Source organism: Vanellus vanellus, assembly GCF_965231255.1.
Source record: "Vanellus vanellus genome assembly, chromosome: 8".
NCBI lineage: Eukaryota > Metazoa > Chordata > Aves > Charadriiformes > Charadriidae > Vanellus > Vanellus vanellus.
Window position 1 is genome coordinate 292,660 of NC_138913.1, and position 23,820 is coordinate 316,479.

Genomic DNA, 23,820 nt, shown 5'->3' on the forward strand with positions numbered 1-23,820 from the left:
AACTGCAACCAGCAGCTTGGCCAGCCTAGCGCTTTAAAGTGCCAACAACAGCGCTCCTGAATTATTCAGTTATGGTTCACATCTGAGGCTCTCCCCAGCATGTGGTTTCAAGGGAGTCACGCTTACCTCCGGCATCAGTTCCGCAGTAGTTGGAGGTTCCTCTGTTTTTACTGAGCAAAGTGTCCCGTAAAGCCAATGAGAGGGACTGATCTCGGATTGCTGTAACAGAGGAAGACCTTACGGGCCAGTGGTAGTGCTGGGAGAGAAGTCACAGGTACGGAGAGGGCGGTGGTGGGCAGGGACAGAGAGATGACGGCAGGAGAGGGACCACGAACAGGGAGAACCGAGAGCTGTAAGAGACCGCGCGAGTCCCGGCCAGCTTGGACACCACACGCAGCCTTAGCGCGCACAAATGTCAACTGTCACACAGATGCAGAAACCCTCAGGGCCTAAAGGAGAAACATCAGCATTGTTTGTAAAATCCCGGAGATGCACACGGTATCTGACGTTCCATTATCCGCCCGTAACAGCTGTCTGCCCGGAGACCGGTTGGCCGCGGTGCTGAGAGCACGGCAACTCTGACCCTGCGCGGCTCCGCTCCCGCTGGAGTTTACCTAAAACGAAACACGTAGGGCATTTAACAACTCAGATTACAACACGCGGAGTGTGTGCGGGCGATTCTGAGCCCACGCACTTCAGCCTCAGCCTGACAGAACCGGTGCCGCTGCAGGGCCGGGCTGTGCGCAGCCGGAGCTCTCTTCACGTGCCTTGTATATTCTGTCACCATTCTTATTATCGCTATTGTTATTTTCCTTGTCCGTTGTTGTTCTATTAAACTGCCTTTGTCTCAACCCGTGAGTCTTTTTCCCCTCTCCCCTCCTCTCCCTCGTCTCCCACCGCCCCGGGGGGAAGGAGGGGTGAGCCAGTGGCCGCCTGGTCCCAGTTGCCGTCTGGGCTTAAACCGTGACAGGGACACAGCGCCGCTGAGGCCGGAGGGCAGAGCGAGCTTTGAGGATCAGGTAGAAAAAAGGCGTAAGACAGATTTTGACTGCAGTACCACACTGGGAAGAACATTGTGGGGATGTCCCCGCGACAGACTGCTACGGAAAGCGGTGGGAGAGGAGAGAGTGCCCACAGTGATGGAGACACCGCTCCCCCGCCAAACCCCGTCCCCGGGCTCCTTCCCGGCCCTCAGCGGGACTGCGCAGCTGCCTGGGAAAGGCAGAGCCTTGACGTGCCTCCTGGGAGACGGTGGGGGGATTCAGCACATCGCAATCTCATCACAAATTCCCCCCCCGAAGAATTACTACGGGTGTGTCGTGGTTTAGGCCAAATCCACCACTGGGGACCCGAGGGACCCCAGACGGGACCGACAGATGCTCCCCTCTACCCCTCTACAAAGAGAGAGGCAGAGGAGGAAAAAGAGACTTACGAGTTTAGAAGGAACTAAACTACTTTAATGAAATATTAATAAAATAAAAAGAAATAATGAAAAATATATACAAAACCGTATCAAGCTCCCGAGATGACAATCACGTCACCGGCTGGCACTGGGGCAGTCCCAGGCTGGACTCAGTGATGGACGGGAACTGGATTCCGGATCTGGAGTCAGGATTGGGATCACAGGCAGAGAGAGTCCTCCTCAGACGTCGGCCATTGAAGGAAGAGCGCTGACCCTTTGATCCCTCTGCTTTTATACTGAGCATGAGGCAGATGGGATGGAATACCCTGTTGGTCAGTTTGGGGTCACCTGTCCTGTCGCTCCTCCCCGCAGGTGGGACCCCACTATGCTTTTCCGCTTCCGACCCTCCAACGGGGCAAATAACAAAGCTGGTTGGCCGTGGGGGTTATAGCAATGAGTATAAGCAGGAGCCTCTCTGCATCCCACGCCCGGGCATCAGCTATAGACATTGGCCTTATCACTCTGAGAGAGTGAACATTTTCTGCACAATATGCAGTTAATTTCAGTTAGAAGAGGCCCCGCTAAGAAGCGAAGTTACTGAACAAAATTGGTTCTGTTTTACCTCAAACCAGGACAGGGTGTTATTACAGCTCTCTGGTAACACCACGCGGTAGCGAGCGCCTGCACGGAGCACTGCCGACCGGCCGGGAGCGGGGCAGAGGCACCCTCCAAGAGGTGAGCTGGCATCTTTAGGGACAAACGGAGAGACCTTTACAGACAAACACACACTCAGTGTTTCTGCCAAAGAAACTCGATTAATATTCCTGAGTAAATACGCCACGAATTAACAAACGCATTGCTCAAAGCAGGGTCAGATGCTAATTTGCACTTCTGTTTGGTGGAGGTTCCAGAGCTTTTTTTATATAAAGGCAAGGTATTGTTAGACGCATTCTAACCATTAATTAGAATAAATTACGCAAGGGAATGATTCAAGGAAGAGTATTAAAATTAAGTAACAGTTGTGTTGGACCTAAATCACGCACGTTACGTGCCGTGACAGGAAAGCCCAGAACTCAAATACGCGCCCAGGATGTCCTCAGGTATTGTGCCTTGTTCCGAGGGAAGGCGACGGGTACTCTCTTAATACAGAATTTAAGAAACCTCTTGAAGAAGTGATCAGACTGAAAAAAAATGCACTATTTAAGTCCCCAAAACAGAACTTAACAGCACATGGACTTGGTGCAAACTCTCCTGCTTAGCGACAACTGTATTAAACAAATCGTAACACAACATTTGTGTTAGGGAATTAGGGATCGCAAGGTGCCGCTAAAAGGAACAAGTAATGGTGGCACTGGGGAGTACGGTGCAAATGTTATGAGCAGAACTGTAACCATCACTAATGGCCATAACAACTACCAATGAACTGGAACATAATGGTAAAATAACCCCTTTCGTTTGCTAAGTGCTAATCATCTACATTCAAAATGTACTCCTTTGCACAGAATAGCGTCTGTACCCTTATTCCGAGCAGTGCTATACAGCTCCCCGGGAAGTGCGTGCTAAAATCCTCCAAAGAAAGAAAGAAACAATTCAACAAACCAATATGCATCCAAAATATTTAAGCTCATTTGTATTTGTTTTCATGTACAAGATCAAAGAAATAAAAAAAACCCCACAGAGCCGACCCCTGCGTACAACAGTTTGATCTGATTGCTTTTGATACATACAATCTGTTGCAAGGTATTCGAAACCAAAACCAAATGCTCACACACGTCATGTAACAAAATGAAAAAAGTAAATAAAGAAGTAAGTAAAGAAGTTAAAGTACTACCATGTACGTGGATGTAGCATATTAGGAAACAAGTTTATTTGAAAACCCACATTTTTCTGTATTTAAAATAGACATTTTAATCCTTCCCTTCCCCAAACAGCATTTGTTCTCAAAAACTCAAACCCGACCCCTCCCCGAGTTACATTCGAGCAGTATTACCGGAATACAAACTGCAACTAACAACGTCCCACCACTGCTGTATCACCAAGACGTAGCTGTGCCACCCTCAGTGGCGGTAGGCAGTAGAACTGTCCCGTTGGCACATTTCGTGTGCTGCCACTACAAGCCGACAGTGACCATTTAGTAAAGTCAACGTTCGAAACCTGAAACAGTACAGGGAAATATTGTCCGCAAAAAATTTACTTTCAGAAGAACCGAATACTAAAGAGTTCTGCCATAAGCCTATTCAAAGCCAGAAACTTCTAGAAAAAGAGAACTTTCAAAACCAGATTTTATTGCTGCTGCACTTTATCTGATACATCCTCTCCATTACAAACTGAAAAGCTCACGGTGTAAGGAATCACTTAACCGTGGTTTAGTTCACGACCGAGTGAAGATCTGACCTCAGGTTTTGGCAGTGGTTTTACACTGGGAGTGACGTTCCCCACAGCACACAGCACCCTCCCGTTCCCAGTCCGCTGCTGGTTTACTATGGAAATAACACGGAAACATAGTTCCTGATTGTTGTATCTCTTTAAGGTCTTTGAGCCCAGACACTCAGCCACCTGAAACACCGATGAAAGAGGAATCAAGGTTGTGGCTTCACAGTTGTGACGAACACGCTACGGGACTTCACGCGAAAACGGCAGCAGTGTTGGCTGTAAGCGTACGGCCTTCGGCCGACGAAAACCAGCGCAGCCCAACAGCAGTCAGCACAGGTCAGCTACTTCCCGCCCGCCGAGAACCCGATCTGCCTGGAACATCCTTTATTATGACAAAACTTAAATCTGCCATAGTACAGACTCACTAGCAAATGAACAAACTGCCTTTTCCAAACATAACCTAACGATGAGGGCGCTCAGACCCGCAGCTGCGGTGCGTTGTTCTGGACCGACGGCCGTGGGTTCGTTAGGCCGATCACGCCGTACTGACGAGCTGGCCTTACAGCCCGGCGTCACAGCCCGACGCCAAAAACGCTCCAACTCTTTCACCAAAGTCAGTCATGTCAGTAAAGAACAAAGCCTTAGGGCCACCTATTTTTAATTTAGGCTGACAACCTGAAGGAACCCTTAGAAGAAAGAGATTAATCAGAATTACAGGAATGTTGGTCAGCCCTGCCCGGTCCCCTCTTTGTTGAAAAGAAATTTCTGCTATCTCAACAGTTAGCGCTAGCAAAAATAATTAAAAACACCAACGAAAAAAACAACAATTCCAAAAGAATAAAAGGAACGCAATGCCCATTCAGAAATTCGGTTCCGTGCAGACACAACTCTGCTGTCACATCTCATTTTCTATTAAAAAAACCCCACAAACAAACATAAAAAGAGCTACTTTTCCCTACGTAACACAACTTCATGGCTGTAGGTCTTTGCCTCCCATCTCTTTTTTTCAAGATTTCGGGGGGCGTGCTTTTTATTTCCCATATTCTGGTACGGCGTACGCCAGCCGTTCGTCACTGACAACGTCGTTTATTCTATCGCCTTCTTCTGTCACCTTTACTACTGATCGCCGGCGATTTGTTCTCCCTGCACCCCCACCCGCAGCCACCCCTCCCGGCAGGGACCCGCGTTTGATACGTGATCACGCGTCCCCCAGAGCCACTCCATATTCCCATCACCTCATCTCTGACCTTTTCACCTGCCTTCACCCCACCAGATGGACAAAGTCTGTAGTGATTGATTTTCCGGCGCGCGGTCAGGCCTGGTTAAGCGTCGTTAGACCTGGCAAACACGCGGTGACACTGAGTGCTACATCTCTGCCTCTCTACAGAGCCCGGGTTAAGCTTAGAGAAAAGTTTTAACGCCCCCCATAAAAAGACATATTTTTCAATATAAAACGCTTAAATTCATAGATTATAAATAATATAATTTCAAAACACTTAAGAATTTTAGGACTTCATTTGCATTTCAGGGGAACCGCAAGCTGAACGTCCTTGATGCCTTCTCAGTCCCAAACCTCGGCTAAAGCAGCGTGTGCCGGACGCGCAATAGGCAGCTCCGCACGGGGGGCGCCACGTGTCCCGTCCGCCGCTGCGACTCGCGAGAGGCTCAAGCACCGAGCAGCTTCGCCAGACGAGCTGCAACGCCGCCTCGGCACCGCCCTGGCAGAGTCACCGGCTCTTCTCACGTATACAACTACACGTGCTTAAACGCTGTCAGTGAGAAGCGTTACTGCGAACAGTGGGAGCCAGGGGCTCCTTCCCACCACATACGACGTTAACAAGTAGCGCCACGTTTTTCAGACCTGATTTTAAAAGCATGTTTTTGCGTTTAAGGCATATGCCACAGATTTTACATATAAAAAAAAGTTGTTTGTTCATGTGTTAAGTTACAAAATCGTAGTGCTTAATATAATAAACATCAAAATCTAAGATCTTTTAAAAAACCGCTTGTTTATAATACATTGCTCTATTTTTAAAAGGCAGCAGTCGGTACCAGTCTGGTTTATTTTGCAACAATACTGTAGTGTAAAAGCGTTGCTGAGCAATTCTGGTACTTTCAGATTGGAAGTACTTATTTTTCTAAAAACTATACAGTAATATACTGAAAAAAGAAATTGCAATAGTACGCTTGGTGCCTTTACAAAAATATAATGAGAATTATTACGGCTGATACGGATCAGATTTAATCTATATTCCATACAGCACGGCTTTACTAAGGATGAAGAAAAGGTTTTTAAAGCTTAAGTGAGTTGATACAAAAGATTCTGATACTATTGTCATAAACATAGTAATAAAGCTGCTCTCGTGGCGTGGTGTCGTGCCGTGTTTGGAACCAAGCGACCTAGCTAGTAGTTAGACTTTGTGATTCATGAAGGGTTTGTGATGTTGATCAACACCCAGGAGACCAGCCAGGCGCACGCACAAACACCACCCGCTTTTCCGTCCCTAAAGTGAAACGTTTCTGCCTGGTCTGAGAAGGAAAAGAAGTATACAGATGTATAAAGTAGTGTGCTTTTTTCCAAAGAGGAAGAAATATATATGCATATATGTTTTATATATATATATGTGTGTGTATGTATGCATGTATTTTATATTTTATATTTAAGTTAGTGTCAACCAAATCCAGGCAGAGACTAAACTGACCATAAAGATGATGTAACAAAAGTCATTAAGGCAGTAAGTTGTATCTCTTGAGGATTTTCAGATGTTCTACTTCTATCTCAAGAGGAAAGGAAGTGCTGCGTTGCATTGTAGGCCCAACCGGCCGCGAATGGTCACAGCCAGGTGAGGAAGGGCTCGTTTTTGTTGAGTACTGACTCCACGTCGTTGAGAATAGGGATCAAGTCTTCCGACTCCAGAGTCCCGAGATCAACATTTGTTCCTGGAAGACAGTCGAGGAAATCAGGGAAACGCGTTTGTTGTGGATTTATATTCATTGCTGTCTGCGCTATGGTTTCTCCTAGGAAAAGGGAAGAAGAACTTTTGAAATACCAGACTCTTCTGGCGGGTAATTTAAAACAACACGATTGATACAGAAATGAGCCTGCCCCCTTCCCGTTAGCACCCGTGCGCACTCCTGCCCTCTACAAACGTTACCTCAAAGCCACGCTTGCCTGCGGAGGCCTATTCTTGCGGGAGTTAATTTCAGATCCTTGCTTTGCTCTCAACAGCACACAAGGCCCTTTGCAGCAGCGCTCGAAGTGATCAGCCCCCGACCTCCCCCTGGGAGGCGCGATCGCTCAAAGCCGCGCAGGCAGCGCTGCCGCCGAGCTGCCGCCGCCTCTGGGCTCCTCTGCGCAGGGGCCGAAGCTGCCCGCGGGGCAGAACGGAACAAAGGCACATTTGGAAAGCGGAAATCCAAAAAAATTTTACAGCACTTCAGCTCTGAGACCTTATAGTACTTTTTTCCATAAATTAATAATAACAAGCATGAAGTCCTTTAACGGAGAAACCTTTCACTCTCTGCAACTTCTGATGACTTCAAAAGGAAGTTTAGCTGAGGAAGTGCCGAGAACTTCAATATCTGGAAAAAAACTTGCTGATTTCACAGCAATTTATTTCAGTATTTTAAATACCATGAGGAGACTGATATAAAAATAAATATGTACCAAAACCTGAACTACCTAAATACATTCTGTTTGAAGGCAAATCCAACTTTGCCATTGTAAGAGGCTTATCGATGAGACTCATTAGTGTTAGAAAACACAATGACTTGTACCAAGAATGCAAGCCACGACCAGATTTTTACTCCTCCTAACTTGCGGCTATGGTGTGAAAACACAAACTAAGGCTCACATTTTCCATCTTTTACTTATTTTGTTGAATATCAGTCTAAGATAAAAGGGTAGAACCTGGACCGAAGTTAAAGCCGAGAACCTTCTGGGCACTAAGTACCTTTCAGGCGTTTCCCCCCACAGCCTCGGTCTGTTCTCCCGCATAGGAAAGCGACAGATTATCATTCAGTTATGCAATTATAAAACATTACTGGTTATAACACAAAGTTATTATTAGTATCATTATACTTTAAGCTAAAGGAGAGTATTGTACCTGTATCCATCTCATCTACGTTGCCGAGGAAGTCTTCAGGTGTCGTCGGTATACTGTAGCATCCTAATCCCAAGCCGCTGTCCGTACTCTGTTCCCTGGAGTGGTACGGCCCACTGCGCATTGAAACAGAAAAAGCCTCAGTAAGATGTTCTGCCAGACACAGCCCCTGACCTGAGGGTGGCTGAGGACAGCACAGTACGTCAGATATTAAGCACTGAGTCACAAGGCCTCATTCTCAAATGCTGGCCACTAGCGCGGTCACGTTACACCAGCCCAAATGCAAAGCAACCGAAGTGAGGCCACTCTTAAATTTTGAAATACACACATGAATATATAATTTTCTAGACAAAAACAGTTCTGATAGCCTAAAAACCTGCGTTTATTGATACTTCGGTAATGTGCCTATTCTACCTAGAGGCCTCTGCATCCACCTGCACTACGGTTAAACCCACCCGTTATCACTTGTTGGTTTTCTCCAAGATTCCTTCTTGAAGTACTGTCCTGCTTTGAGCGACACAGGACTGATTTCTCTTCTAATGTCGGGGAAAACTGCACTTTTAGAAGACTCTAGAGTCTGAGCTCGTGAAAATACTGACTTTCTAGCCAGCTGTGGTGTGGGGGTTTCAAGGTCTTGGTGTTTTCGAGCTCGCCAGGTGCAGGGTGAGGAGGAGCGAGAGCCGGGCACTCGACCCAAGCCGCCCAACAGGATTATTTCATACCATCAGCGTCACACTCGCTATAAATGAGAAAGTTGGCTGTGACGCTGGTTCTCTCCCGTGACGGCCGCCATCCTGAGAACCCCTTGTCCCTGTGCCGGAGCCTCGAGCCCTTCCCTTCCTCCCGCAGCGCTCCCACCGTCCCACGTTTGCCATCCGCTGCTGGGAGTGCACAGCTTCTATGGACAGAATGGGCTGAGGATAATCTTTGCGTATTCTGTACTGGTATCGGGATCAATGTTGGTTCTTTAGTGCTATTAATGTTAATTATCCAATCTTATTCTATTAAATCTGTTTGTATTTCAACCCCAACCCCCGGGTTTCCGTGGTTTTACCCGATTCCCCTTCCCGGGTGGGGCGGGGTCATCGGGTGATGAAATGATTGTCTAAATGGCAATAAACTGTTATGGGTTTCTCAAACCGTAACAAGCACCGACTGAAAGATTTCAGGTCAGCCCCTCGGCCGTACCCCCTGGTCACAGTACGTACAAAAAAAGGTGATATAGGGAACTACTTCAGAGATGGCGTTAAAAGCGTAGAGAAGAAGGAGAACCAATTGCCCAATGAAGAGGACGTGGACTTGCCTGTTCAAGAAAGGGTCGGATCCATTATTCGTAATAGGCCGCATGTCTTGTGCCACGGCAGGCGGGTTCACGGCTGTCTGAAGGGGGGCCATGCTTTCCGAGTCCATGGGAAGTTGTCTGCACAGCGCAGCTTCCTGCAAAGGCAGACGGACGTAAGGGAAGGGTTGTTCCAACAGCGCAGGAGTACCGCAGCCTTGTGACAAGCCAACACGTCATAAACACACATCCTCTTATTTAGGAAAGTAGTTCTAAACAACGTAACTGACGGCTGTTTGCACTGGTGTGAAGAAAATCATCGTGTAGATAGACAGACGTTGTCTTTCATACCCACCTCTGCCGCGGCCGGACGCCGGTCCCACCGCCCAGCCCGCAGGGAGGTGTGTTTGGGGACCTTCTAATCAGCTCCACACTACACCAGAGCCCGTTTGCCTGTTTAAAGCAGCCTGACGCTCCCTGCGTGATGCCCACCGTGGAGCGCGCGCGCAGGCGTCCTCGCGCTGGCAGCGCCACAGCCGCCCGCAGAACGGCCGCCCCCCTGCAGCCTTGCTGGCCACCGAGACGAGAGGTGATCCCCGCGGAATCGAATTACCGACGTTGTGACTTCGCACGCCCTGTGGGTCACCCGCGACACCGTGCCGACAGCCCGCCCGCGCTGCACGGGCCGCTCGCTCCCGCCCAGGGCTTGCACACACAAGCCGGAGCTGAGAAACCCCCCAGTGACAACTGCGGGTCACTGTTCAGTGGGGCCAAGTTCTGTGAGAGCCGAGTAGCGACGATAAAGCGGTTTCAAACCGACAGACTCGTATTTAATCTCCCACGTGGCTGTTTCCAACAGCTTACCTTAACTGAAATTGCTCCCAGTTTAAACTGGTGCAAAAGAGCAAAATCGGGCACCGAAAGGATGCCAGTTGCTACAAGATGACACAGTCTGCTACACCGAGTATCACTCACAGCCATAAAGTACTTAACACGTTAGAAGAAAACCACCGGAACCAAGACTTGGAGCCAATAATCTTTGGAATGAACCCTCTGCCTAAGAATAAGCGTCCCCCTGACGACCCGTCTCAGGCGCGCTGTCTGTAGGATGACTGGTGAAGGAGCCAAAGGGAACTTGCTTCAGAACTCCTCCGGCGAGATGAATTCTTCCAGCATTCTCTCTGTGAAACCACCATGACATCTAGTGGTACAGAGGTCTACACAAAGGCGGTTTGGCTCCACAGGGATGTGCCAAACAAATACCCCGTGGCCTTAAAATAATGAAGCTGTATCTGCCTTTTACCTAGTCCACTCAACCTTATTTTTTTTTCAATGAAATAAGCAAAGGAAATATTTCATTTCAATCCCAGTAGAAAACTTTTTTCCACTGAATCAGGCGTTCGTTCTCCCCGGTACAGAAAAGATAAACGTGTTTTTGAGGTAAGAATATGATGTTTTACTATGTTTTCAATTAATTTCTTCATTGAGGAGGACTGGTTTGGTCTCTTCATGAATAATGTAACAATTACTCATTGGGAATTAATGTATATCAGTGCCCATTAATGCCATGTTTCCTTTATAATCAAATTATCAATATATTCACTGATCGATAATAATTTACGTTAGATGGTGGAATTATTTAGTAAGTGTTAAGAATAAATAGTCTGAAGATTCTGAATAGCTTATGTATGATAGCTTATGCGTGTCACTACATTTGTCAAGTGGCAATTCTAATGGTGATGCTTTTAATTAAACCATCTGGAGTCTCCAAAAACGTACAAACCTCAGAAAAAGGGCAGACCGGCTTTTTTAGCTGTCTACACGAAGATACCGAAAGTATTTTTTTACATATAAGAACAGCAACTGCAGCAACACATGCAAGGCTAATACTAGAAAGACAGCAAGAAAGAAAAAGAGAAAAGACAGCCAGAAAGAAAGAAACACAGAAAGCGAAAGAAAGAGAAAAGGAAGACAGATAAAATGAGGCAGAATACACTTAGCCAGGACTTTTTCTGCTAAAGTCCAATCCAGCAATGGAGTTCATGCTTTTGATACTTGGGCAGAGCATTGTCAAACCTCACCAGACACTGTTCCACACTAATAAAGGTCAGTTCAGAAGGGGGGGGAGAAGAAAAGGAAAAGCCTTTCCCCTAGTTTGCCGACACGGAAAATACATGTTGGCTATCATTCTGGTTGCTGTCATTTCTAAAAATCAAAGGCTACTACTAAAAATAAAATAACTGAGAACATCCTGTTCAAGATCCAACACCCGACTATTTGTCTCTTTCGGAATATCGTGACTAAGTCTGAATGTTACGGAAAGGACTTCTCTTTGCTCCTTTGCCCACGTGTCAGCGCAGGGCAAGCACTGCCCCAGTACCGCCCCTGCATACCGTGAGGGTGACGGAACGCTGGGACAGGTCTGGCGGCGAGGCTGGGCAGTCTCCACCCTCGGAGACACTCAAAGCCCGCCTGGACGCAGCCCTGAGCAACTGCCGCAGCTGACCTGCTTCCAGCCGGGAGCTGGAGCCGGCGACCGCTAGCCGCGCCGCCCAACCTTCTCTGCTGTGGCTGTGAGCCAAAGAACGACCACGCGCATGCATACATCTTGCTCCACAAGAGTCCGATTTTCTCTTTTGGACAAGCTTCTTAGTAATTTCTTGCCAGCAGTCACGCAATTTTCAATTATCAGATTTAAAGCCATTTGTACTGCTCAATACAACTGCACTGCACTGTGTCAACCATAAGCCCCAAAATTTCCCGTCTGTAGGAGGTGGTGGAAAATCTTTTCTGTATCCAGCAGCTTCTCAACGGCTCACACAGTGCAAACCAGTGTCTCAACCTGTTGGGGACCGTGTACGTGTGTGGTGCGGGGGCAGGGGAGAGCCTGCCACGCTCCCTGCTCACGGGGGAGAACAGCTGAACTAAAAATACGCTGCCCAGAAAAACATCAAAGCTGAAAAGTTGATAATAACGATTAACCGGAGATGACAAAGGCTAACGACCAACCGTTCTACCAGAGAGCAGTGCCAAAGAAAAGCTATGAAGGCAAAGTCATGCGGCTGCAGAGAAGAAAGGTCATTATTTACGGGTGTATCTGATGAAGGTGGATTGAAGGTGCGTATTGTTGCAGGTGGGTTCACAGCAAGAGTTTTGAAACTCTTCCGAATAAAAATGCCGGATGCCTAGCAGGGACGACACCCTAGTGCCTTGTGTTTCCAAAACAGGCAATGATGTCCTGACAGCCTCAAGTTTGAGCCGAGTAATTAATTTTACATAATTGCTCCCACTATACTGCCAAAGACAGCTTATTTCTGAGACTGCTGAATTCTACTACTCCGAAAGCCTTGTATTCACTGCGCTGCTCTCCACAGCTGTCGCAGAACTACTATATTTAAGGCAAAAGATGCGTATGAAGAAAAGCGAGGAAAGGTTTCCAAACAACACTGAAAAATCTGTACAATTCCATGGAATTGTTTTTAAACATAGACAGAGATAAAACTCATCTTTATGGAAGACATTCAACGAAACGATCGCAGGAAACATGAGGCTTTTCTCGTTCTTCATGTGGTGCCTTCTCCCTCTGAGCTCATTACGGAAGCACAAACACACCTCTCCTCCCTTAAGTCTGTAGTTCCTCTGGTGGCTTTCCAAAACAGCAAAACAAAAAGCACTAATGGAGATTTCTGAACCTCTGACTAATTGCCAAATGCGGTTGCACACAAAATCAAAGTACATTGCAAAACACAGTGTTGTTCACGAAGGGAGTTTCACATCTTTAACCCTCCATGAAATCAATACTCTTCCTCACACGCTGAACTGCACAGAACTAGACAAGAATCTCCTTACAGCTTTTCATTTCTCTTACAGACCGACTCAAAAATCGCCCAGCCAAATACACAGCACTGAAAGGAGCAGGGAATTTCTTACATCTACTGCTGCTGGCTTCTTCCATCTGGCACGACCGACCAGCCAGAACTGCTCCTGTGTTACCCAAATTTAGCTTAACACAGAGGCGAAGGCTGCGTCTGAAGGCCACTGCTCCCAGAACAGCCCAAGTTCCCAGATGAGGTTTATCTACCGTGAAGCCGCGCAACTACCAAGGTCAGTACCTCTTCCCGGGGGTGAAAGCCCTGAGCGCAACCTGCAAACTCCTTCTTGCGGACGCAGCGGAGCCGCGCTGAGCGAGCCCGCTTCTAACCGCTAGGTGTTCCACGTTACGCTGGGAGAAGAACTCTCTGATCGCGCAACGTCTGTGCCACGCCGGTGAGCAGCTGTGACTGTCCCCGGGACAGCCAACCGCAGCTGACAGCCGCCGAGTGACAAGAGAACAGGTTTTACCGCGGGCACAGCGCCCGAGCCAGCGCCGAGGGCAAACCTGCGCCGGCCAAGCTGAAACCTGCCCGTTTTTACTTCACCGTCACAGCCGCCTTCCAACCGCCGGTCAGCCGCGACCCGCTGCAACCGCACCGTCCTCTCACAGCAGATGCACGCGCTGCCTCCCTGCAGAAACACACAAAGATTTTTCCCTATCATATTGCAGGGGAACACCTAAAACATTGGCAACTTCTGAAACTTACTCCCCATTCCCATAGCAATTTAATTCCCCAAAGTATCTCAGATGAGACTATTAACGAGTAAGAACAAGGGCTCGCAGACTACGCTGCTGCTACGCATCAGGCAGTTTATCCTCCGGTCGGCAGATGAACAGAGAGCCATTTGAGAAGGATTTCTGTTAGACTGGAAGGGGTTTTGCTGAACTGCCTTCCAAACAGGAAAGCACTGCAAAATGTCCATTCTTTCCAGGGCACCGGACTTACCGCTCCTGCACAAAGTGCTGCGAACGTCACGTTATTTGCAGAGCCTAACGCCGGTGGCTGTGCTCTGTCCCAGCCAGGGAATTCAGACTCTCATCTCCCTGGAAAACGTGGTGCCAACTACTGCTGGGTCCGACAAGGAGAGATTCGTACCCAGGGTCATTAATCACGCCCCCAGACACAGTAATTGGCCCTCCTAACCGCTAACTGCAGCAGGCCAACCTGCCGTTCCAGCAACGTTTAATCTCCTACAGGACTGAGACCCCCTTGCGAGGGGTTTGCCAGCTGAGCAGCCCCCAGCGCCCCGAAGAAAGGCGTTTACAAAGCCGATCTAAGTTCCTGTCTCTTCTTTGCTGCAGGAAACACTGCGTTTATTATAAGGTTACCTGACCTGCTCTCACCTGGGGCATGGCACGGCCCCTGCCGCGTCTTTACTTCAACGTATGGCACGCTGCTTGTGATATTAATTCAAGGTGCACTTTCTAGCACGGACGGACAGACTCCTGCGTCAGGCTGGGGAAGCAGGCCGCGCACGGCAAAGCGCACTCCTCCTCCGCTGCTGCCCGACGCAGGTGATTCGTTCAGATTTTAGTGCTGCTACAGATGTCAGACTTCTTCGCCGCTTCGCTTCTTTGGCATTATTACAGCAACGGTCAACAGTGGTGGATCAGTGACACCGTCACAACAGCCGCTGATGGCCTGTTACACCCCGTTCTCCGTTCGACGCATGACTACAAGGTTCTTAAGAAGAATATTAAGGAATCCCCTACCCTAGGTTAAAAGGCCTGGCAGTAAATACCGGAGACCTCTGGCAGCCCCCGGAAGGGCGATATTACAGCTGCAAACCCCAAGAGGAGCCCTGGCTCTCCCGCTGAGCGCTCCGCTCCGGCACGCAGGCGTCTCCTCTGGGCCAGCAGACACAACCCGCAGCATTTAGTTCAAAAAGGACCAAATGCCCACAATGACCTGCTGGGCGCTACAGCATATGCTATTTTAAAAACCCAAAGGCGATTTTCAAAATAAATAACAAAACAAAGTAAATTAAACACCCCCCCAGTACACCGACACCACAAAGGCACGTCAAAAAAGCTTCATCAGTGGTTATTTGCAAAAATCTTTAAAAAGCTTCAAAACACTGCAGTGAGTTAATTATTCGCTGCCTCTGAACACAATTCTGATGTCAACCCCGGGTTAGCTGCATGCCAGACACGGGGATTCACTGTCACGGTTCCCGGGAGCCTCCGTGGCAGGACGGGACGGAGCTCCAGGCTGCGCTGCCCACCGTCATTCCCGGCTGGGGCAGACGAGCGAGGGCATTTTTACAGCGAGCTTACATCGCTCGTCTCCGCAATTCCTTTTCTGCCGGTCCACACGCTCAGGGCGGACGGTGAGACTCAGAGACGCTGCCCGTGCCGTCCATAATGGCACTAAGGGTCCGTCTGCGCAGCGGAAAGAGCGCAGCGGGGCATCCTTCCGCTCAGGCCGGAGCGGGCCAGTGCGGTTCTGTCTGCGAGGACAAAACAGGGATAAGTCTTCCTCTGCATCCGCACACACCGCTCCTTCTCCAGCCTCTTTCGAGCCCCTGTATCCTTCTGCGCACGGATTTACAGAACCAGAACCGCCTTTCGTGCCTGTCCGTACCCCTCTGAAGGAGGTGCCAGACGGCGCCTGTGCCCAGAGGAGTGCTGGCACATCTTCCCTGTGGGACCCTCCCAGAGAGGTCTTACTGACATCACCTCTACTTCCGTTTCCATGGAGCTCTTGAGCAGCGAGCAGATTCTCCCTTCTCCTTTGGAAAGGGACCGGTAAGACAGACAATTAACTTTTTGCAGAATGACAAAACTGAGTAAAGAAACATTTAAATAGAAGCTGTTACACTGGTTTTCTGAAACGCTGCCCTTCTTGCGCGTATCCAGCCTGCAGTCCCAGAGGCTCTCCCGACTAACCGCAGAGGAGGACAACGACGCAGCCCAGTTCCCGGGGCAGGGAGCTTGCGGGAGCGCGTGCTCCCCCCGGCTCGGCGCAGCAGCTGCAGCCCGCGACGGCGGTGGGGACCCGCAGCTGCTGCCAGGCTCAAAGCAGGTTTGCGACCCACCAGAAGAATTCCTCCCCTCTCGCTCAAAGGCTCTGCGCCGCCTGGCAGCTGCTGGCGGCAGCGTGCACGCTTACTCAGCGCTTTCCCCTTAGACGGGTCACACCAGAAAGGCAGAGGCCGCAGCGGAGGGTCAGGGCAGGAGTAGCCGTACTTGAACGCTGGTGACTCCAGAGGGATCTGCCCGTCCTTCCCGGCTGCCAGGGCTCAGGAGTGCTCAGGTTCTGGCAGGAACTTCACAACGTTATCTTGGGAAGGATGGATTTTGCATCTTGCTTTCCCTGGGTGGGAAATACGTTGTTCCCCAAGAGCTACACCAGTTCTGAAAACTCCAGTAACTTCCGTGCCACTGTCCCGCTCCGTGGCCTGCTCATCCAAGCACCAGCGGTGCAGGGTGGTACGGGGCAGGACTGAGCACGGCACGGCCGCGGAGTGGCATGTGTTAGATTCAAAGTAATACACAGTCAGCAGAGCAGGGAAACCAGCCCTTGTGTTCATGGCACAACTGCTGTGAAGCTTCATTTGCTCTTGTCCTGAAGCAAGAACAGAGCCAAAGAGAGTAAAAATAGCCAAACACGTTATTGACACGATGAGCGTTATGACTAAGCCCATACCAGACATCCCCGCTCTCTTCCCGCACCCATCTCTATGATGTTCTGAGCGCCCGACAGTGAAGGAGAGGGTGTGCAGAAGACCCAAGAGCACCGCTCAGGAACACAGCCCTGAACACAGCGCAGCACACGCAGGTCCGGTATCGCCATGTAACTCCCGAAATCCACGGGCAACGGACACTGAACATGGGCACAAGACGCTGGTGTCTCTACAGCTTCCAGACTCAGGTCTGAACCGCGGAAGTCAAATTCAGCCCTAACACGAGCCCCTAAAAAACCTGATAAACCTCAGTGGAATCACACCTGCCTTTCGCCCCTGCTCAGCAAGAGCGCCGAGCGCCTGCTTAACGTGGAGCGCGTGCGCATATTCACCACAGGCGATGGGAATAACCACGTGCAAAGACAGCCACCGTTGCTGCAGCGGCTACAAAAGCACAGAGTTTTAATGCTTTTTTTTTTTCAAATGCAGCTAGATGGTGCTGTACAGTTTCAAAATGTATTAAGAATTTTTGTTAATTACTTTTGTTAAGCAACTTTTTTTTTTAAAGTTCTTAAAACATATATTTAGAGGAAGGGGGTAAAAGAGCAAAAAATGTAACTGAAGCAAATATATTGTTAGGAAGTGTTTTTACAAATATGCTCACTAACGTTTTTGCAACTGTACTCGCCATACATCTACTTTCATTTCGTTATCGCTCTCTTTCACAGAAGCCTACTATACGGCAGCGTGTACATTCTCCCTACATTTGGTCTTTCTGTCTGCACGAGATGAAGTTACTCAGGTTCCAGTGCTGTAACTGGAGAGAAATTTGACTGACACGTAGTTTGTATGTGGGAAGAAAAGTACAGCCGTATTCCTGTTGTCAGAGCCTCTATTAGTATAAAGACCCACATCAAACTGCATTTTCTGTATATGAAGCAAAAAAAAGCTCTTTCAATACAATTCTAATAACCTCTGATTTGGTGAGTGATTGTAATAATTATACTACTTTTTGAAAAGTGATGTTTTGGTAAAATGCAATTTAAAATTATTTGTTCTGAAATAAAAGCATGGAAAAGGAGCACCTCAAATTCTCAATCATTACAAACACTAAATACCTTTTCTTCCGTTAATTTGACTGGGATAGTATGTTGGAAAAAAGAAGCAAACCCCAACATATTTAGCAAAGCCAACATTCAAAGGCTGCAGAGAGAAATCCCAGCAGCTGGCCATCAGCGGGAGGTTTTCCCAACTGCTGCCTCTAAAAGGCGACAAATCCTGGGTGAGCACATCTCCCTTCTGGTGAACCTGCTCTGATCCTCCAGATCCCCGTTTCAGACCTAAAGGTTTTAAAGATGTACGCGTCCCTTTCTTTGCTACCCACAAAGTCTTCCAGAGCTCATGGAGATGTTCCAGTCCATTTTCGCTACTAATGTGTTTTTTCGCAGTCATTCTCCTCCAGACTCGAAAGAAGTGCATCACTCCTCACCTACCGGCGGCTCCTCAGCCTGTGACAGGCCCTCTGCTACTCCTTCTCGGAGCGCATCTAACTGCGAGGACTTTTCTTAGGCTTCTTTTTGCCTTTTGCACAAGTCACTAACATTTCCAAACGTTACGGCAACTTACGGTTCTCCCGTAAATCATCAGAAAAGTTCAGCCCAGTGCTGCCGTTAGCCCGGTACCAAACGTGCTTCTACATCTTCCAAGGAAACGTCACGCTGTATTTCTAAATACAGTATAAACAAATGTTACCCTAAAATAACCACGGATTATGGTACAATCCCAAAGGCAAAAGGACTGAAGGCATGAAATAGTAATTCCACGCAATTGCTATTTCCACAGAGGATGGAAGTAAAGACGGGTAACCCGGGAGGAATACAGACCTTGTCCGGCACGCAGGGATGAGGTGAGGAAAGCTAAAGCCCAGCTGGAATTGAACCTGGCCGGGGCAGTCAAGGCCAACCAGAAGGGCTCTGTGGGTACCCAGGTGACAATAGGAAGGCTCAGGAAAACGTGCGCCCACTGCTTTCCCTGGGAGCGCCGGGGCTGTTCAGCCCGGGGCGGAGAAGGCTCGGGGGATCCCATCCACGTGCACGAACCCCCGCAGGGACGGGGCAGAGAGGACAGAGCCAGGCTCTTCCCAGCGGTGCCCAGCGACAGACCAGCGGCCACGGGCACACACGGACACACAGGAGGGTCCCTCTGAACGTCAGGAAACACTTTGTCACCAGAGGGTGACCGAGCGCTGGCACCGGTTGCCCGGGGAGGTGGTGAGGTCTCCATCCCTGGAGATACTCAAAAGCCACCGGGACACGGTCCTGGGCAACCGGCTCTGGGTGGCCCTGCTTGAGCAGGGGGTGGAGACGATGGCCTCCAGAGGTCCCTCCAACCCCAACCCACCTGCGATTCTGTGAAAGTTATCATTTTTAAAAGTACTTAGAACTGTAACTGCAGCGTTTACAATGCCACCGATAATGGTGACATGCTTGATAAAATGGACTTTGTTCACACTGTTCCTGAGAGAAACAGGTTATTTATTTTCTCAAAGGAAGCTGATTAATGTGCCAGGCAAAACACATCACCACCAGCGGAGTTGTCCGTAACAGAATAAACACAATTGTTAAAACTTTTTATTTCCCTAAGGCAGCGTAAAGGAAGTTACGTATCTATCTTGTACAATATGAGTCACTATATACGGCTGAAATTTAAGAAATAGAACAATAAACAAAACACCCACAAAGGACCATCTCTGGAAAGTCTTCGAGTCAGAGGTATTCATGTAAGATGCGAGTGTGACTTTACTTTAATTTACAGGCAAAGAGTGCAAGTGACAGAGTTGGGATCAGAGTCAAGAACAACTCCATATATTCTGCCTTTATGTTCGGTGAAGCACGAACACGGTCTACTATGCAAACCAAGTTAAACTGAGAATTAATCAACGATAGCTGCTCTAGATTTATAAACAGACGCAGAACAGAATTTGGTCCTTATGCTGCTATTACAGCTGGTAAGAAAGACACCAGGTCTGTAACTCCCGACGGACGGCCATTTCGTGTTCCGTTCGATGCCAGAGAAAAAACCGCGATGTTCTATTCATATCAGCTTTTTGGTTACCCCTACCTAAAACAATGGCTAACCCTGACATAAAGTAATGGAGCCGCTCACTGCACCTAGTAAAACTTTGGATGCATTGAACCAAAGGCTCTTGAAGGGAAGAAAAGAGTTTCCTTGGGGTTACCTGTCGCAGCAGCTCCTCCTGACGCATCCTAATTCGCTCCCTCTCCATCTGGATCCTCTGGAGCCTCAACTTCTGCTGCTGCTGCTGCTGCGTGGTCAGCGCGCTGGGCAGGCTCATCAGCCCCGGCTGCGGCGCCTGGGGAGGACGGCTCTGCTGCGACACGGCCGTGCCCGGTGTTATTTGGTGCTGGTGATTCATGACTGCGGGAAAGACAACACATGGTGGATCATGAAGAAATCTACTTGTACTTTAGGACAAGAGAGGGCGAGGACGCATGCTGCGCATCTACAGTGCAGGGTTACTGGAATGACCGCTTTTCAAATGACTGAGGGAACTCCTCCGTCTGGCAAGATCTGGCACCAGCAATTGCTTAATAAACTATTTGTATTATTTCACACAAAACATGAATACTTATAACACAGCAAGTATTTATATTTGTACTGGTATGTTCAAATATTTACCTAATGACATGTAGCAAATGATACGCGACTTTTCTAAATTGAAAATTCCTCTACAAATGTGTGCCTATAACATGCAGTAAGCCAGTAAAAATGTTCTCAATCTTAACGTTTCCTTTATTGACAGATCTAAATTAATTATTGTACGAATAGTTACCAGCATAAGTAGTGAGCTCTGTGTGTGTTCTCCACCACGACGCAGGAGACACAGGCTATTTTCGGAGACCTGCAGGTGAGGGATGTCCCCGCTCCAGCTAGGAAGCAAACCCCGCCGGAGGTGCTGCCCCCTGGCAGGCTGTAGCCTTCCCCACTATCACTGATGGGTCACGGTCTCCGTGCCCTCATCTGTAACTGAGGGTTAATATTACGGTCACATCTCGCAGAAGTGTTCTAAGCACTCCCTACCTCGCAGGCACTCGCACATCGCCGTAATGAAAAGCAGCTGTCACCACAGGGAAAAAAGGGCACCTAACGAAACCCAGCGACAAGCTGCACTGTCGGAAGTTACAAAAGCAGCTCAATAAAAAGGCACCAGAAACTACCAGAAGCCACATCTTTCCATAACATCCTTAGCACACTTTCACTTGCTTTTCCAAAGCAGGTGAAATGCGAGGAAAAGACAGCTAAACGGAGTCGGTGCCACATTCATAGATAACACAGCAAAGCCGCGGGAATCACTGCTAACTGCCCCTGACAGTGCCTTTGTCTCTTCTGAACAAACACTGCCGTATTCCCAATGGCCTCAGTCGCTCCGTGTTTCAGGACGCGGTGAGCGCAAAGTCAGATGTCTGAGTTCGCAGTGTGAGAATGACTCAACAGCAGAACAGCGTAACGGCAAGTGGCTACGACACGACTCCAGTTTCCTTATCCGACTCAGCAAAAGTCCTTAGCGATCCCGTACTGAAAGAGCTGCTCGAAACAGCTACATTAGGCAAGAATTGAGTTTAATGAGTTCTTAAACACAACCCTGTATAAAATTAATCCAAAAAAGATGCCAAGCTCACGCCTGCCTACCGTAACCTTTCCTGAACAGTTCCCTCGTTTCCTTCCCCACCGTCACATTTCCAGTTAAAAACACATACGGTACCTAAAGCCAGTCTGGATTACAAGCGGCAGCCATGTACTGCTTTAAGAATTAACTGACATTTTTGCAAGGATTCTTTCGCTAATGGGGCAACAGCATAATTAACAAAGCTCTCATCTTTGAACAAGAACACGCCAGATGCTAAAACGCTCTCTAGAAGAGACACAATATTTTTCTGTCCAAAGGACTAAGATTTGTATCTTCCTTTTTATCTTTCACTCCTTGTTCTTACCACAGGAGAGCTGAAATCTCAGCGCAGTTCTCCGCTTCTCAGACCCGCACATGTTTTGGCTGTGTTCGCCTCTGACCTTGAGGGGCAGAGCACACCAGCGCTGATGGAGCGCGCGCTGAAAGAAACGGGGCGATGATCTTACAGCCTGATCAAACGCGTGACACCCACGCCACGAAAAATGCTGAACTTAACTCACTCTGCCAGTGCCGAGCTAACAACTGCCAGCCAGCTCTCTGCCAAATCAGGTACTGACTTGTCTTCCTGCAGCCGGGGCGAGGCAGGTTCGCCGGCACCAGGCCAGCATGAACGCGGCCTGCTTCGTCTGACAGAAATACTGACACGTGCGCGCATCAGACCTGCATCGCCTTCCGCCTCCCGGGTGACCCAGCATCTCACCGGTCCAGCACGTAGAGACCACGGAACCGCTGGGGCGGGCAGCTGCCTGCTATTTCCGCTTCAGCAGCAAATCCAGCTCAAGAAATAATCCCAGCTAAAAGCAGCCCTGCAGAAATATAACCTTTTCATGGATTCAGTCTACGTGTGGTCCAAACACAGCTGTACCCACACAAACGACATCGTGCTTCCCCACGAAACCAGCGCGCTGCCCTCCACTGCCTCTCCTGCACCAGGCCGGTGCTCCTGCCCACGCGCTGCCCCTTCGCTGAGCGGGCGAAAGCACTCCTGCCGCCACGCCGCGAACTAAAAACTGCCTGGGGATAAAAAGGTGGTACTTTCCCAGCAAAAGTAACTGGGTAGCCATGGAAACGCTCGTGTGCAGCCAACGTAGGAGGCCAGGTGGGAAAAATAAGCTGTCTGCAGGAGAGGCGGACCAAAGCCAGCACCGGTCAGTAACTTCTCAGCGGTCAAAACCCCGAGAGGTCAGCCAGCTGCAGTGCCGCGAGGGGAACGGCAGGAACGGGAGCTGGGTGCAGAAATCCTAATGGGAAAACATTGTATGGAACTGCATTTTAAGACGCAGGAAATCTAGTCTTACTTATATTAAAATAAGTAAGAAATATTGTAAGTACAATTATACAAATCATATCAGTGTAAATCTGTTGTTAAATTGCCAGGACCATAAGCACCATAATTAGGCAGAAATTTAACTTTTCTTGTATGTATATGCACGTGCTTAAATTTTTGGCATGTCGATGGTTGAGCGAATAGAACAACCACGCTAAGAATCCAGGCTGGCTGAAGGATTATCACTATGTCGTGAGTTCTCCGTAAGAAAAGCGCTCTCATCCGAGCAGCACACGCAAGTGATAGAACCAGGCGAAGTTAAGCAAAGATTACCGGCCTGTACGGTGTGTCTGGGACACGGGCAGGGCAGGGCCAGAGTTGTGGTACTGCTGGTCATGGCTACTTGTTGCCTTTGCTACGTAAAACACTCCCTCCTTCTTCATCAGCTGGTCTGTACCCATGTTGTACCACAGCCCGAGCTACACATACATGTAAGAAGGCAAAGAACAAGACAGTATGAAAAAGCTGAGGAATACTTCTCCCGGAGCTGTGGTCCCCTCCAAGCCATTTCTTCTCATGCGGACAGAGACTATTTTGGTCCAATGAACTCTGTATCTTGGAGTAAACTACTTTTCTCTCAAGCAATACTATCCACTGTTACGTACCACCAGGGACCTACAGGAAGCTCAGTACGACGAGTACAGTAAGCACTCCCTCACCTTGACGTTAGGAGCATAGAAATGACATCCCACTGAATCTCCTACAAGTCAAGTACGCCAGAAGTATGCGATCATATTTCTAAGAAGCAACAAAAATCCATTCTACTTCCAAAAAAAATTATTTACATCATTTGGGTTTGATACAGCTACAGCTACAGCAGAGCTTTACAGGTTTCGGTGCAGATGCGCAGAAGGCAAAGGAGTGGGCAGGAGCCACCCTCGGCCAGTTCCACCCCCTGCATTATTTGGCTCTGCTCCTCTTTCCGTCAGCGCCCTTCTCCTCAGGGGTTTGGGGGTCTGCACCTCTGGACACAGGTCCACAGAAAAACAGATCCGTTCAAAACTACCACTAATGGGAATGCCCTTTAAAGAACCACCGATGTGGGTCACAGACACAAACTTACTGAAGGTCACGTGAATGCGCTGACACCACACATCTCCAGCACACACCGCTTCGAGAAGAAATGGG

General features: G+C 48.7%; 1 protein-coding gene across 1 annotated transcript in view; it reads right to left on the reverse strand.

The window, feature by feature from the left end:
- Nucleotides 1-3,004: 3,004 nt before the first annotated feature.
- WWTR1 (WW domain containing transcription regulator 1) overlaps nt 3,005-23,820 on the reverse strand; it is a gene marked incomplete at its 5' end in the record, with an annotated part of 86,229 nt that continues 65,413 nt past the window's right edge. The window contains 4 exons of the mRNA XM_082487025.1: nt 3,005-6,793; nt 7,882-7,994; nt 9,182-9,315; nt 19,896-20,095. Coding sequence (XP_082343151.1) covers nt 6,609-6,793; nt 7,882-7,994; nt 9,182-9,315; nt 19,896-20,095 — 632 coding nt within the window. The 3' untranslated portion in view covers nt 3,005-6,608. The remainder of the gene's footprint in view (nt 6,794-7,881; nt 7,995-9,181; nt 9,316-19,895; nt 20,096-23,820) is intronic.